Source organism: Malus domestica, chromosome 05 (assembly GCF_042453785.1).
Source record: "Malus domestica chromosome 05, GDT2T_hap1".
Taxonomy (NCBI): Eukaryota; Viridiplantae; Streptophyta; class Magnoliopsida; order Rosales; family Rosaceae; genus Malus; species Malus domestica.
In genome coordinates, this window is record NC_091665.1 from 30,393,065 (window position 1) to 30,407,166 (window position 14,102).

The 14,102-nt window shown below is 41.2% G+C and overlaps 2 protein-coding genes across 3 annotated transcripts; both read left to right on the forward strand.

Moving 5' to 3' along the window:
* The first annotated feature begins 1,048 nt into the window (after positions 1-1,048).
* Positions 1,049-4,308, forward strand: LOC103435795 (26S proteasome regulatory subunit 4 homolog A-like). The gene is made up of 6 exons (XM_008374209.4): positions 1,049-1,737; positions 2,261-2,506; positions 3,145-3,314; positions 3,404-3,620; positions 3,722-3,862; positions 4,076-4,308. The coding sequence occupies exons 1-6, from the start codon at positions 1,255-1,257 to the stop codon at positions 4,157-4,159; spliced, it is 1,341 nt and encodes a 446-aa protein (XP_008372431.1). The 5' UTR covers positions 1,049-1,254; the 3' UTR covers positions 4,160-4,308.
* A 7,108-nt stretch (positions 4,309-11,416) lies between these two features.
* Positions 11,417-13,849, forward strand: LOC103435794 (uncharacterized). Of its 2 annotated transcripts, none has more exons than XM_008374208.4 (7): positions 11,417-11,718; positions 11,819-11,850; positions 11,942-11,986; positions 12,165-12,251; positions 13,134-13,222; positions 13,361-13,411; positions 13,540-13,849. In XM_008374208.4, exons 1-7 carry the CDS (start codon positions 11,642-11,644, stop codon positions 13,588-13,590), a joined length of 432 nt encoding a protein of 143 aa, XP_008372430.1. In that variant the 5' UTR covers positions 11,417-11,641; the 3' UTR covers positions 13,591-13,849. The 2 variants fall into 2 exon arrangements, with proteins under 2 accessions (XP_008372430.1, XP_017188045.1); XM_017332556.3 differs by having other exon boundaries at positions 11,457-11,718; positions 12,171-12,251.
* The last annotated feature ends 253 nt before the right edge of the window (positions 13,850-14,102 follow it).

Here is a 14,102-nt window from a genome sequence, read left to right on the forward strand (position 1 = left end):
GAGAGCAGTAGTGGGCCATATTCGAAGCTCCTGTGATCTTCATCCCGCCGTTAATGCCCCGACGACGATTTTTTAAGACAACGCAGCTTGCATCGAACAGCTCAAGAAGGGTTACATCAAAGGAGACAACACCAAGCATATTGCGCCGAAGTTCTTCTTTACACATCAACAACAAGAGCATCAGAAGATTGAAGTCACGCAAATCCGATCACAAGACAATCTGGCCGACCTCTTCACCAAATCACTACCGAAGGCGACGTTTCAGAAGCTTGTTCATGGAATTGGTATGCGTAAACTTTCTGAGTTGTAACTTTGCTATTTCTCTTTGGAATTATGTCAAACTTAGGGGGAGTATCTTCTGGATACTTGCTTGATCTTAATGTACTCTTTTTCCCTACGATTAGGAGCATTTTTCCCACTGGGTTTTTGCTACCTAACTAGGTTTTAACGAGGCACCCACCTTGGGCTGGTCATATCCCTGATGACGTCCTGTAGACGTTTCTTTTGACTTTGCATTTCTCACGCATTTTTCCTTAGACTATGGATTTTGTCCCTACTCGGGTTTTTGCCATAGCCTTAGGGTTTTTTTTAGTGAGACTTACTACTTATGCAAGTTCCTACCTTATTGAGAATAAGCGTTATTCCTTGGAATCAATGCTGACGAGTCGACTTCCTCAACTTCTGCATGATGCTGAATCTACCTTGAGTATTTACCCACTCAAGGGGGAGTGTTGTAAACATTCCTAGTTTAAGTATGATTGTGTAAATCCTAGATAAGATTTGCTTCTAGTTATCCTTTCCTATTACAATTTGTATTACTTGGAGGAGAAGAAATATCTTCTCTACCTTTACTACTATAAATAAAGGCACAATGTAGGAGGAATAACAACACACACATTCCCCTACAATTCTACAAACACACATCTCTCTTCTATCTTTCTCTGCCGCCGGTCCTAGTCTCTCTGTCAGATAAAATAGACCACAACATATATATATATATATATATATATATATATATATATTTCTTCTTACAAAAAGGGGAATTAACTATTTTTCTGCAGGACGTGAAGAACTGGACAGTTGGTGGGAGAGGTTAAGGGAAAGTGTCAAAGCCCAATAAAACTCGGCCCATTGTCTATATATGTTGACCGCATTGCATCGCTCGCCCTCACAAATTTCAGTGACTTGTTTCCAAAGACAACATCTCTCTTCAAAGCTTTCACACACTCTCTCCTCTCAGACGGCGACAAGAAAATGGGTCAGGGAACTCCGGGCGGGTTGAACCGACAAGGCCTACCGGGCGACCGGAAGCCCGATGGCAACGACAAGAAGGAGAAAAAGTTCGAGCCGGCGGCTCCGCCTGCCCGAGTCGGCCGGAAACAGCGCAAGCAGAAGGGTCCCGAAGCTGCGGCTCGGCTCCCTACCGTGACGCCGCTGACCAAGTGTAAGCTTCGGCTGTTGAAGCTTGAGAGAATCAAGGACTATCTCCTCATGGAGGAGGAGTTCGTGACGAATCAGGAGCGGCTCAAGCCGCAGGAGGAGAAAGCTGAGGAGGACAGATCTAAAGTCGACGACCTCCGAGGCTCACCAATGAGCGTGGGGAATTTGGAAGAACTGATTGATGAGAATCACGCTATTGTTTCGTCCTCCGTCGGTCCTGAGTACTACGTTGGGATATTGTCCTTTGTCGATAAGGACCAATTGGAGCCTGGGTGTGCCATTTTGATGCATAATAAGGTACCTGGGGTTCTGGGTTCTTAGGGTTTTTTATTGGGTTTAAATTAATTGGTTGTTGGTGCTTGTTTAGCTTTTGTTGGTTCAAAAAATTCAAACATTGAGAAATTTTGATGAGAAATTGTTAGGGATTGGATAAAAGGAATAGAAGGTATAGTTTTTATATGAGTGGAATCTGATTTTATGAAACCGAATGTGAAATTGAGATTGCGGATGAGTTTTTCATGTTTGTAACCTCATCAAGCTGATGATGATTAGTTGCATTGACGGTTTGTATTTGGGTGCTAAAGTTGAGATCTTGATTGATTTTTAGAGTGCTAGCTAAAGCCATAGAAGGTGACTCAGGCATTAGTTATGCTATCAAAATGTCATCGGGTATATATGAAATTGATACAATTATGGTTCTACCGATGCTTATGAACAAAACTCTATATGTTTGTGGGCGATGTACTTCGCTTATCGTTGTTTGATTTATCCATTTGTGTGTTTGTTGATTGGTAATGTGTCAAATGATGTTTGTTGCCAGGTGCTTTCTGTTGTTGGGCTTCTTCAAGATGAAGTTGATCCTATGGTGTCAGTGATGAAGGTCGAGAAAGCTCCGTTGGAGTCTTATGCTGACATTGGTGGATTGGATGCCCAGATACAGGAAATTAAAGAAGCAGTTGAGCTCCCACTGACTCATCCCGAGCTATATGAAGACATTGGTATCAAGCCACCTAAGGGAGTCATATTGTATGGTGAGCCAGGAACCGGCAAGACCTTGCTTGCGAAGGTATGAATGCGTATTTTTCTTCCCACTGAGCGACAGCCTGTTGGTTTACGTTTTGTTGGTATATATTTGTAACTTTTTCCTTTTTCTGTATATATTAGTAATATACTCCGCACTGGACATATGTTATATAAAAGAAATATGGTTGCAGGAACTTGCTTCATGTTGCGAGTCACAATATTTTTTATGTTTTCGATGTCATTAGTTTTCAATCTGTATCGTATTCTATATACAACATGCCATAGAGATTTTGATGTTGTTTGTTGGGTGTCGGATATCATCTAACTATTCTTTTCCTTCCTAAAAGCTCACTGCACCTGATACATTATAGTTTTTATTTATATCTGTCATTATTTTGCATATTAAAGGGTGTAACAATTGCTTTCGCTAGTTTTCCTATGTCTCTTGGGTGCACCCCAACTGATAGCATATACACAGTACACCTTGCTTTGAGAGCATGCACACGTAAAATTTGTTGCAAAGATGTGTGTAGTTAAAGAGTTCTCTTTAACCTTAACAATTATGAGAATATGCATGCTCGACATAGTTTCTTTCTGTGATGTTTGCGTACTCTATATATATTTTACCTGCATGTTTATTGTCTATCTCCTAGCTTGTAACCATATTCTCACATTTTTCAGGCAGTGGCAAACTCAACATCAGCAACTTTCTTGCGTGTTGTTGGTAGTGAGCTGATTCAGAAGTACTTGGGAGATGGTCCAAAATTAGTTAGGGAACTCTTTAGGGTTGCCGATGACCTCTCACCTGCCATTGTCTTCATTGACGAAATTGATGCAATTGGTACAAAGAGGTGAGTGGCGAGCCCCTGATCATTGATGAAAACATTCACGAATGCCTTTTACTGTTAATTCAATGTTCCTGATGATTATTTGTCTGTAGGTATGATGCCCATTCGGGTGGTGAACGTGAAATTCAGAGGACCATGTTGGAGTTATTGAACCAGTTGGATGGTTTTGATTCAAGAGGAGATGTCAAGGTGATTTTGGCAACAAACAGAATTGAAAGCCTTGACCCAGCCTTGCTTCGTCCTGGCCGAATAGATAGGAAGATTGAATTCCCTCTTCCTGATATCAAAACAAGGAGGCGCATTTTCCAGGTAAATTGACATGACAGTGTATAAGAAAAACATACTAAATTTCAAATGTGCTATAAGTTCTTTTCCTTGTGACTAACAATGTTTGGATCTATTGATTGCAGATTCACACATCAAGGATGACGTTGGCTGATGATGTCAACTTGGAAGAGTTTGTTATGACCAAGGATGAGTTTTCCGGGGCTGATATCAAGGCTATATGTACTGAAGCTGGTTTGCTTGCTTTAAGAGAGCGCCGCATGAAGGTGAGATATAGCTAATTTGATCCTTAAGTGGAATTCCTTTCTCAAACTGAAGGCGATGGCAGGGGAGATCTTCAAACCTCCCCTCCCCATCTTTTATTTCCAAAACCTTGTTCTTACTTGGTGTCGTTAACACATTATATCCAGCCGTTTGATTAATCATTGAAATTAATTGGGGTACCATATCATATATGTTTAAATTGTGGGCGTTATCAGGTGATGCATGCGGACTTCAAGAAGGCGAAGGAAAAGGTGATGTTCAAGAAGAAAGAAGGGGTTCCAGAAGGGCTTTATATGTGAGGAAAATCAGCCCGCGTGTACTTTTGAGGATACAATTTTCTGCTTGTGTGCTGTATTACAACTTAAATTCTGTTTCAAGTTGATTTGTGTTTTGGATTCGTTACTATATGATGACTCGCGTCCTTAATTGGAAGATGGAGATTGTCATACTTCTGTTTACGCCATATTTCGAAGCTTGCCATATCTCTTGACGCCTGTAAAAAATGCACTTAAACTCGGGTTTCTTTAACTGAAAGAAAAACGTCGGATGTGTGTACTGCTGCCACCAATGCCAGGAAGCAACATTATCTTGTTCCAGAAGATCCTTTCTTCTACTTCATGTTCTTCAATGTCACCATAAATGTATATTGTTTTCTTGGCAACGGATTGGCATGAACATGACCCGTTAATTAATTGGTCCAAGACATTATCAATACAGCTTATTAATGCTCAACTTGAACACTAAATTTTTGGGTGTTTAGATTGAGGAATCAAGAATCATGTTTAGGACATTGCATACAAGAGGAGGAACCTGAATCTAAGACTTCGAATATGAAAGTGAATACTCTTTCGTTTACTAGGGAAAGTCTACAAAATGTGGGAAGATACAATAAATTTGACCCCATCCTATCAAACTTGTCACAAGCGCTCACAAAACACAGTGGAGGATAGCCACCAGCAAGTCGGAAATTAACAGTTGGAGGGTTTCAATTCAAGCAAAACATAGTGCTCTAAGTCAATCCAGGAGACAAATGGCGCAACCAGAGGTAGAGGAGTTGGTGGTCCATTTGGAAAGGTCTGGATTTGTTGACAATGGAACATGGGATTAAGTTGGTGGGAGCAGCTCTGGTTAACCGAACTTTAAACAAATGGGGGGTCTAAGAATATTCTTCGATCTACTTGTAAAGAGATGGGGGAGATTGAAGTCAAATGGGTTCGGGACAACACCTTCATCATAACCGTCCAAGATGAGAGTACGGCTACAAAAATTCTAAACCAGGTTCCTTGGGTAGTGATGAAACAAAAATTTTCGGTCAAAAGGTGGTCCCAAGAGCTTGCCTTAATGGAAGTAAAAGTGGAAACGATCCTATTCTGGGTCCAGATTAGGGGAGTGCCGTTATTTCTGATCTTAGAAGCCAACGTTAGGCGCCTCGCTACAGAAATTTAGGAGTTTATGGAGTTCAAAGATCCTTCCAAGGCCAGAGGTTTCCTTCGTGTAGGAGTCATGGTAAATACGTCTGAACCTTTAATCACAGGTTGTTGGCTACCAAGGGAGAGTAATAAGGATACTTAGATAGAGTTCACGTACGAGAGGCTGCAAGACTTCTGTTATACCCAACACGTGCTTATGTAAAAATATCAGAACAGGATGTGAGGGGGAACATGACACCAACCCTTTGGACCCAATGCAAACAGAAGAGATTCAGGAGGCAAGAAGTAGAAGAAAGAAAAGAGATAGGCTGGAAAGTAGAGGGATGAGGATAGGGAACAATCATGCACAATGGCTTATGGCTAGAGTTTCTCCAAGTTTTACCCACCACTTGCTTATGGGATATGGGTCATCGAGCTCTTCTCATCCACATATCCTAGGAGTACAGTCAAGGCAAAAGACAAAGCCTTTTAGTCACGATTCAAAAACTGCCAGCTGAGAGTGATATTCAAACACAAGGGGAAGATCCTGGCTTGACAATCGGTCAACTGTTTCCACAGTTAAGCATGGGGATGAGCGCAGATAGAGAACAGCTTACAACCTTGGGTGTCCTCTAGGTGGCTCAGGCTGAGACATATGATAGGAAGGCAGCGGCCTTGAGGCCACTGATTGCCATTTGAAAATGAGTCTTGAACTACAAGGCCATGAGGACTTCTAATCCCCACAAAAGAAGGTTAAAAGTGGTGAAAGCAGTGTGGTTAGAAAAGGGAAAGCTGCTGAGAAGCTTCAAAAAATGAGTATTAAGGAAAGATGCCTGATGATGAAAAGATCTATATATGCAGAAGAGGAACTCTAAGAAGTCCTAATTGAATGCTAGGATATGTGGAGCTACATGGATGAGGTCTCAGAGAAGGAAATGAGTGCACTATTGGCGATAAGAGCGGGAAAGTCTTCCCGATGAGGTGGCGGCTGGCCTTCAACAGCCGCAAGTTCACCATGACTTACCTCTTTTGGAACTGTCGTGGTCTTGGGTCGGACACGGTAGTTCGAGCCCTGCATGAGCTGATAAGAAAGTATAGGCCCTCTATGGTCTCTCTCTAAAACTAAAATGAAATATCATATAATTCATTGGGGTAAGATGTCGTATGGCTTTTTTGGATGGCTTTAATGTTGCTCCGATTGGAAAAGCCGGTAGGTTAAGCTTATGGTGGGATGGCTTTCTGGAAGTTCAAATCATTTACTTCTCAAAAAACATTATTGATGCATAGGCTAGAGAAGTAGGGGAGCAAAATTGGGTGAGGTTTACTGGGGTCTACAGGACTTCGTATCGGGCTGAGAAAGAAGAGTTTTGGGGATGGATGAATTCCCACTTTACCTCTTCTTCTATCCCCTGGTTGCGTGGTGGGGACTTTAATGAATTTATTTGGGATTTTGAGAAGTCGGAGGGGGGGAGGGACACAGATCTATAATCAGCCTAGATACTTGGCGAACTTCATGAACTGCATGGAGTTGATGGATCTTGAATTTAATGGGCCGGCTTTCACTTGGAGAGGTATCCGTAATGGTGATCTTATTGAGGAACGCATTGATAGGGACAAGCAAATTGGTGAGCTCCTAGCCTTACTGGATTATTTGCAACAAATGTGGGGAGGGGGGAATGTTAATCAAATAAAGGACTTGTAAAAAAGGGTTGATAAGTTATAGGAGCAGGATGAGAGTTTTTGGCAACAGAGATCCCGGGTTAATTGGCTCCGGGAGGGTGACACCAACACCAATTTCTTTTCCACCAATCTACTCTTCAATGGTGAATGAGAAACAAAATGTTGAAAATCAAGTAGGAGAATGGTACTTGAGAGGAGAACTCAGGGAAGGTCCAGAGCTTATTTGAAAACCACTTTATGAACCTCTTCAAAACCTTTAGGCATAAGGAGTGGGGATCAATTTTGTACTGTATTTTCCCGACTGTCATAATGGATATGAATGAATCTCTTACTTCTAGGGTCACGGTGGAGGAGATCAAAGTAGCGGCATACCAAATGGGTGGTCTTAAGGCTCCAGGATTGGACGGTTTTCAAGGTGTATTTTATCATACTTTTTGGGAGAATATCATGGCCGAAGTTAACAACTTGGTCAGAGCTTTGGTGTCCGGGAACAGATTCCCTAGCCTGATCAATTCCACCCACCTTGTGTTGATTCCAAAAGTACACAACTTGGAGACAATTTCGCAATTCCATCCGATCAGTCTATGCAATTATTCCTACAAAGTCCTATCAAAGGTGTTTTCGAACAGGTTGAAGCCTATTTTGCCGAACCTCATTTCCCCTATGCAAAACGCTTTTGTGGCAGACAGACTAATACATGATAGTATTGGGATTACACATGAGTTTTTTCATTTCCTCAAGCTCAGGAGAGCAAAAGGCAAGTTCAAACTTGGCTTCAAGCTTGACATGCACAAAGCCCTTGATCGGGTGGAGTGGGATTTCCTGGATGCAGTTATGGAAAAAATGGGGTTTTGTACTACGTGGCGGAGGATTATTATAGGCTGTGTTAGCACAATTTGCTTCACAATCATTCTTAATGGTCAACCAGGGGAAAAGTTTGTTCCATCTCATGGTCTTCAATAGGGGAACCATTTTATCCCCATACTTGTTCCTACTGGTGAGTGAGGTTCTATCCCGTATGATTCAGTCGATGATGGATATGAGGTACTTGGATGGTGTGAGGATTAACCCTAATGGCTGGGTAATCTTGTATCTATTCTTTGTCGACGACACTTTGATCTTTCTGAAGGTTGATAAGAAGAACTTTACTAATCTTGTTCAATTATTGGGTGAGTACTGCTCGGCATTTGGACAGGCAATTAATCTTCAGAAATCTAGTGTATTTTTTTTTTGCCAACATCCCTACGGATACTTTGGTGGAATTGAGGGATATCTTTGGGATGTCGACTGCCAATGATCCTAGTATCTATCTCGGGGTCCCCGCCATTTGAGGGTGATAAAAAAGACAGAGGTTGGCCTATGTGAAGGGTAAAATCATGGGGAAAATTCAAGGGTCGAAGCATTACACGTTATCACAGGCGGGAAATGAGGTTATGATTAAGGCAATGATACAAGCTATCCTGGCCTATCAAATGAATTTATTCAAATTTCTTGCAATGGTGTGTAACGAGTTAGATACTCTTATTTCGGGGTTTTGGTGGGGGCAAAAATGTGAGGAAAGGAAAATACATTGGGTCGCAAAGGAAAATCTTGGCCTACCGAAGAGTAAGAGAGGCATGGGATTTAGGAACATTCAGGATTTTAACGATGCTCTCCTAGCTAAACAGTGTTAGCACCTCATCCACGATCCTTATTCCAGTAAGGCTAGTAGCTGTGCATCGTGGGTTTGGTCAAGCCTATTGGCAGGATGAGATCTCCTGATGAAGGGAGCGCATTGGCAGATAATAGAAGGAATGGATGTGCGTTTATGGATTGATAGATGGATCCCCTCAATTCCTGTGCGACATCCTATGCCGAAAGGTGATGTGGCGGTGTCAAGAAACATTAAAGTCGAGTCGCTAATATGTGCAAACTCAAGATCTTGGGATATCGACTTTCTAATGCTATTTTTATCTATGGAGGAGCTGAACGCAATTTGTGATACGGTGATATAGGACATTTCCAAAAAAGATAGACTGTTCTGGCCCTTTGACAAATGGGGAAGATATTCGATGAAGTCTGGGTACCATTGGGCACACTTGAGGGCTCATGATTGTGAGGGTCAAAGTCCACCCTACATCAGGCACTCCATAGAGCAGGTTTGGAAGGTTATTAGGAGGCTGAACTCTCCTCCAAAACTCCGGAATTTCATGTGGAAATCAATACATAGGGCCTTTGCCACGATGGTTAATCTCTTCAAGATAAAATCTTCCTATTCCCCGACATGTCCTATCAGCCAAAACAATGATGAATCTGTCGAACATATTTTCCTTCAATGTCCTTAGGTGAAAGCAATTTGGTTTGAATGACTGCTAAACTATAAGGTTAATAAGGACGACATCGTTTCATGGCCGCAATGGTTAGAGTTGCCCATCAACTCGGGTCAATGGGCACACTAGGATAAGGATTGGATGCTCACTTAGGTTGCCTTCATGTGTTGGCATATTTAGAAGGCAAAATGCAACCTCATCTTCAACTACCGTGATATTAACCGTTCTTAGGTCCTTATTGCCATCTTTAATGATGTGGGTGCTTTTCTTGAGGCGAACTGTGTCAATGGGAATCAACCTACCACAAGCTTTGTTGGCGTTGATGAGGTAATTAGTTGGACCTCGCTGATCTTCCCTTTCATTAAAATCAATGTGGATGCAAGTTGGGTATCTTCATGCGGTTCGGGGTTTGTGGGGATTGTTGTTCAAGACGAGGAGGGCAAGTTTTTAGTGGCTTAAAAGCAAGAAATTGTGGCTCGGTGCGCGATTCAGGCTAAGGCCATGGCTGCAATCTGGACATCTCGCTGGGCTATAGAAAGGTTATTTTGGAATCTAATTCTCTCAAGTCTATTTCATGCTTGAATGACTCGTTAGAAAATGGAAGCTGGAGAGCTTATCCCATTCTGGCGAAAGTTGAAAACCTTGGGGCTTCCTTTCAGGACTGTCACTGGTCTTGGACTCCAAGATCAGCCAATCAGGCGACAGATTTGTTGGCGTCAACGAGATCTCAGGAGATGAATGATGTTTCATGGGTCGATCGACCTTCTTCTTCTTTGGTTTATGTACTTAACAATGATGGTTTACCATGTCGTCCTTAAGTTGTGTTTGGCAATGTAGGAGGCGACGTCTTTGCACATGGTGTGGCATCTGTCTCTCTTATAGCCCCCTACAGTGCTCAATTATTTGTGTTTTGCTTGCTGCTTGCTTTATTGGTGGCTCTCTATGTAATCTTGGCATCTTTGCCCTGATTATGAGCTGGTTTGGTATTGTTGTGCTTTGAAGAAAAAGAAGCTTCTGTTGTACTGTGAGAATAAGTAGCGTTATAAAACAGCAGCGAGTTTGGTAAACTTTTTTGTAAAAGTGCTTTTGGAAAGAAAAAAAAAGCAATATGATAGTGTTTGGTAAACTTTTATGTAAAACAGCTGTGATTGTGTGAAATGATAAAAAATGATATAATACTATATTATTATTATGATATTTTATTTAATATTACTATTTTTATGTGAGGATTTTGTGTGGCAGTGGGGCCCACACCCTATTTCCCTTATCCATGTGTCTTCCTTTCCCTCTACACCCTCGAACTCCCTTAAAAACTCTCAACTTTCTTTCTCTCTCTGCACTCTCTCCTCCATCGAGACAACCCCACGCACAAACCTTCGATCTCAGACCATCCCACCACCAGATTATCATCATGTACACCCCTATGAATTTAACCCCAAGTTTTGGTTACGGGAATGGTGTTTTGGGTGCTGGGGATAAGAAAATTTGAGAACTCAAATCCCTGAGCTCTCCGACAAGAATCAGGACAAAATTAGTCATTTCTCTTCTGCCTATTTCCCCCATCTCTCAGATTTCTCAGTCCCCAAACACCAAAACAAACCCACCTCTTGGATTTCATCACCCATCCCCCCTCTACGTATCCCTCCCCCACTATTCACATTCCCCCTTCAGATCCCACCTCCCTATTTCCCCATTCCTAATTCCCATCTCTCTGCGGGAATCAAAATGAGGAGCTCACTCTGCTTTTGGTTTGCTTCACCGCACACTCCAATGGCTTCCTTCACTGTCCCATGTCCCAAGGCGTGCGCCGCCCCCATTACCTTCCTCGGTTCCTCCACCCACCTCTTGGATCTCATCGTCCCTCCCTTATCTACATATCTGGCGAAATAAGAATATCAACTATGAAGATTCGATCTTCAACCTAGCAAGAAAGAGTAACATAGGAGGGTACTTTTTAGATTGTGAAAATTTCATTAAATTTTACTGTTCACCCGCCTCTTGAAAAAAAAAAAGTTGGTTTTGAAAAGTATCATTTTGCTACTTTTCAGCTTAAAATGACAATGACTTTGAAAATAAGCAGAGTTATCAAACACAAATTTTACTCCAGTTTTTTTTCATCCCGCTTTTTTTTTAAACACCTCAATGACAAACCAAGGCTATGAATATCGAGTTTACCCAAAAAAATAAATAAATAAAAAACAGTGGAACTTTGTTCAACTCGACCTCCTCTTTGCTATCAAAGAAGATGAAAATTTCCTACCCAAAAAAAAAAAAAAAAAAAAAAAAAACATAACTTTAAGGTTACAAAAGGGTTTAGGGTTTTTGTCACGTTAGCTTCTGTTTGGCTCCTCAGAAAGTAATTTTCTCAGAAACTTTCTTTGAAATGGGTCCTCGAGTAGTGTGCCAAGTCTGCAACGAAGCACAATCCAAATACAAGTGCCCCTCCTGCCGCGCACCTTAGTAAGCTACCTAATCTTTCCTTTCGATTCTTTCTTACTGCTATCTCGTTATTTTCGCATAAAATAATTTATAAAAAAAATTCATATCTTTTTTCTTGCAGTTGTTCTGTGCCCTGCTTCAAGAAGCACAAGGGTATGATGATCCTAAATTTCAAAATCTATTTAATTTCTTAATTTGATGATTATCTGGGGCTTAATTTTGAGCTTATTTATGAAAATTGCAGAAAACCCATGTTCTCTTCCAGTTTCTTCCGAGGAAAAACCACCAAGTAAGATTTTTTCCACTCTACTTTGAGCTTAATTAAACTGCTTTCATATGCTAATTTGTAGTTTATTTTTTGTTTGTGAAAGATTGGTATTTTGATTCTTGGTGCACTGATTTTCAAGAGACTTGTGTGCTTTGAGGATTCTGATTATTTTCGTTCTTGTTTATTTCTTACTCTTCAGCTGCAGGTCCAGAGCTACTGGTAGAGAGGCCATTACTTGTGGAGGAACCGAGCCAAGTGCTGCAAAGGCCGCAACTTGAGGCGATAGGTAAGGATTTATATAACTAGCTTGGAAATGCATTAGAGTTTCTTTACTCATTTACATAAGATGTGCTATTGGGATTGCTGGAAATTGCAATCTATGGGTATGTAATTAGGGAGGGGAGTGATGACTAGAAAGTGGGATGGCGGTGAGAACGATGAACATTGAAATAGGAGGATTAACCCTTCACCTTTTTGGAGAAGTTGATTTGCTTGTGGTGCATACTAGGACCCAGGTTCCGACTTGCAAAATTTAATTCAAACTACTTTTTTCTAAAGGTGAATTAGGAGAATGAACGACGTTGGTTTGAAGCCAAATCCAGAATAGAAGGTTGTTTTATCGGTATAGACCAATAAGAGGATAAACAACCTGCAAGAGGGTTTCTACAACTAGGTTGGGCATAAGAGAAGACAAGGTTTATGGTCTTTATGCTGAATGAGTTCATGGTGTTACTGTATCTGGTAAACACTTTTCTGTTTCTTTCCATCATTCTGCAATTGCCTTTCTCTCGCAATCTCTAGAAGGCTCGTTTTACAGGCATTTGAGGAATTTGTCTATGTGTTGACTTGTGATGGTTCTCTTTAGTGAATCCATCAGCTTGGTAGTTTTGTTTAATTTAGTGTAGACTAATCGGTTATAAGTGGCCAGGGCACCATTTTAATGTTCTGCAGTTAACTCTGCATCAGAGTTGTCCTACATGATTTGGCTCCAGAAACCCGTCGTGCATCTGCTTGTTTTTCCGCTTAAGAACTCTGGTTGAAGGATTGATTATATATGTATGAAGAAATTGTTGAGTTTGGCAACTAGTATGAAAATTTTATTGTTAAATCCTCGGCTGATGAGAATGCTCACCCTTTTATCAGGCCCTCACTTTGTTTTTTATCGCAGCTTCTTCCGGTGAAATTTGCAGTGCTTTGAAAGATGAGAACCTTCAGAAACTTATCTTGAGTATAGATTGTTCACCAGATGCAGAGAAGGTGAGTAGTGACATTTACTTCAATCGAGACCAAAGTCTTTTCGTTATCAAATATTTTTTATGTAGACGTGATACTCGTTCTGAAATCAAACCGTCCCTGACTAAAATGGAGAACACTGTTTGCTAATTGTGCAATCAGGAACTTGAGAAAGCTATGGGCGTGGACGTGTTTCGCGTATTTACCGACAAGGTGATTCCCTCTATTACTGCTACAAAATAATATTCTTCTCTTGTTGTACTTTTGTGAATTGTATTGGGTGGCTATACGACCATCAACATTTCACATGAATAACCTTTTGTTTGGATTTCTGTCGCCAGATCCTATCTACCATCGAGACGTCTTCGTCTTCAGCAAATGCAAACTCATGAAAATATTATGCTGCCATCTTGATCTTCTTCCTCTAGTTTCATGCCCTTCGTTGGCCGAAGAATTTTGTAATCGGGTTCAAAGTTGAAACCATGGAAAGATTAACGTGCAATCGCCAATGTAAGTTGAAGAAAAACACTTCTACATATAAACAAGTTTTAGTCAGAGTATAAATCTCTCTCCGAGTTTATATGTTTGGCGATCAATCCTCCTGTTTGTAGAAAACTACAACGAATACAGTCCCGAGATGCTTGTTTTGTATATGTGATTTTATCTGCCCTCATCTTTTGCTGATCAAGCATATGTCAATGTCTGATGACTTTGTCGGGGGAATCCCGCATACAACCACCAAGATAGGGAAAGGGATCCTCTCCGGATCCCTTCCACCTGAGCCTCCTGACCAACAAATCCGGACCCTTAAATTTGATAACTGCTAAAGTTCCCTTCCACCTGAGCCTCCTGACCAACAAATTTGGACCCTTGAAATTTGATCCCATGGCTAAAAACAAGAGGC

Excerpts from the sequence above, each read along its gene's own strand:
- LOC103435795 (XM_008374209.4), top strand. The coding sequence starts at position 1,255 with ATGGGTCAGGGAACTCCGGGCGGGTTGAACCGACAAGGCCTACCGGGC. Across the intron at positions 1,738-2,260 it reads CCATTTTGATGCATAATAAG|GTGCTTTCTGTTGTTGGGCT; the intron begins GTACCTGGGGTT and ends GTTTGTTGCCAG. Across the intron at positions 3,863-4,075 it reads TAAGAGAGCGCCGCATGAAG|GTGATGCATGCGGACTTCAA; the intron begins GTGAGATATAGC and ends GGGCGTTATCAG.
- LOC103435794 (XM_008374208.4), top strand. The coding sequence starts at position 11,642 with ATGGGTCCTCGAGTAGTGTGCCAAGTCTGCAACGAAGCACAATCCAAA. Across the intron at positions 11,719-11,818 it reads CCCTCCTGCCGCGCACCTTA|TTGTTCTGTGCCCTGCTTCA; the intron begins GTAAGCTACCTA and ends TTTTTCTTGCAG. Across the intron at positions 11,987-12,164 it reads TTCCGAGGAAAAACCACCAA|CTGCAGGTCCAGAGCTACTG; the intron begins GTAAGATTTTTT and ends CTTACTCTTCAG.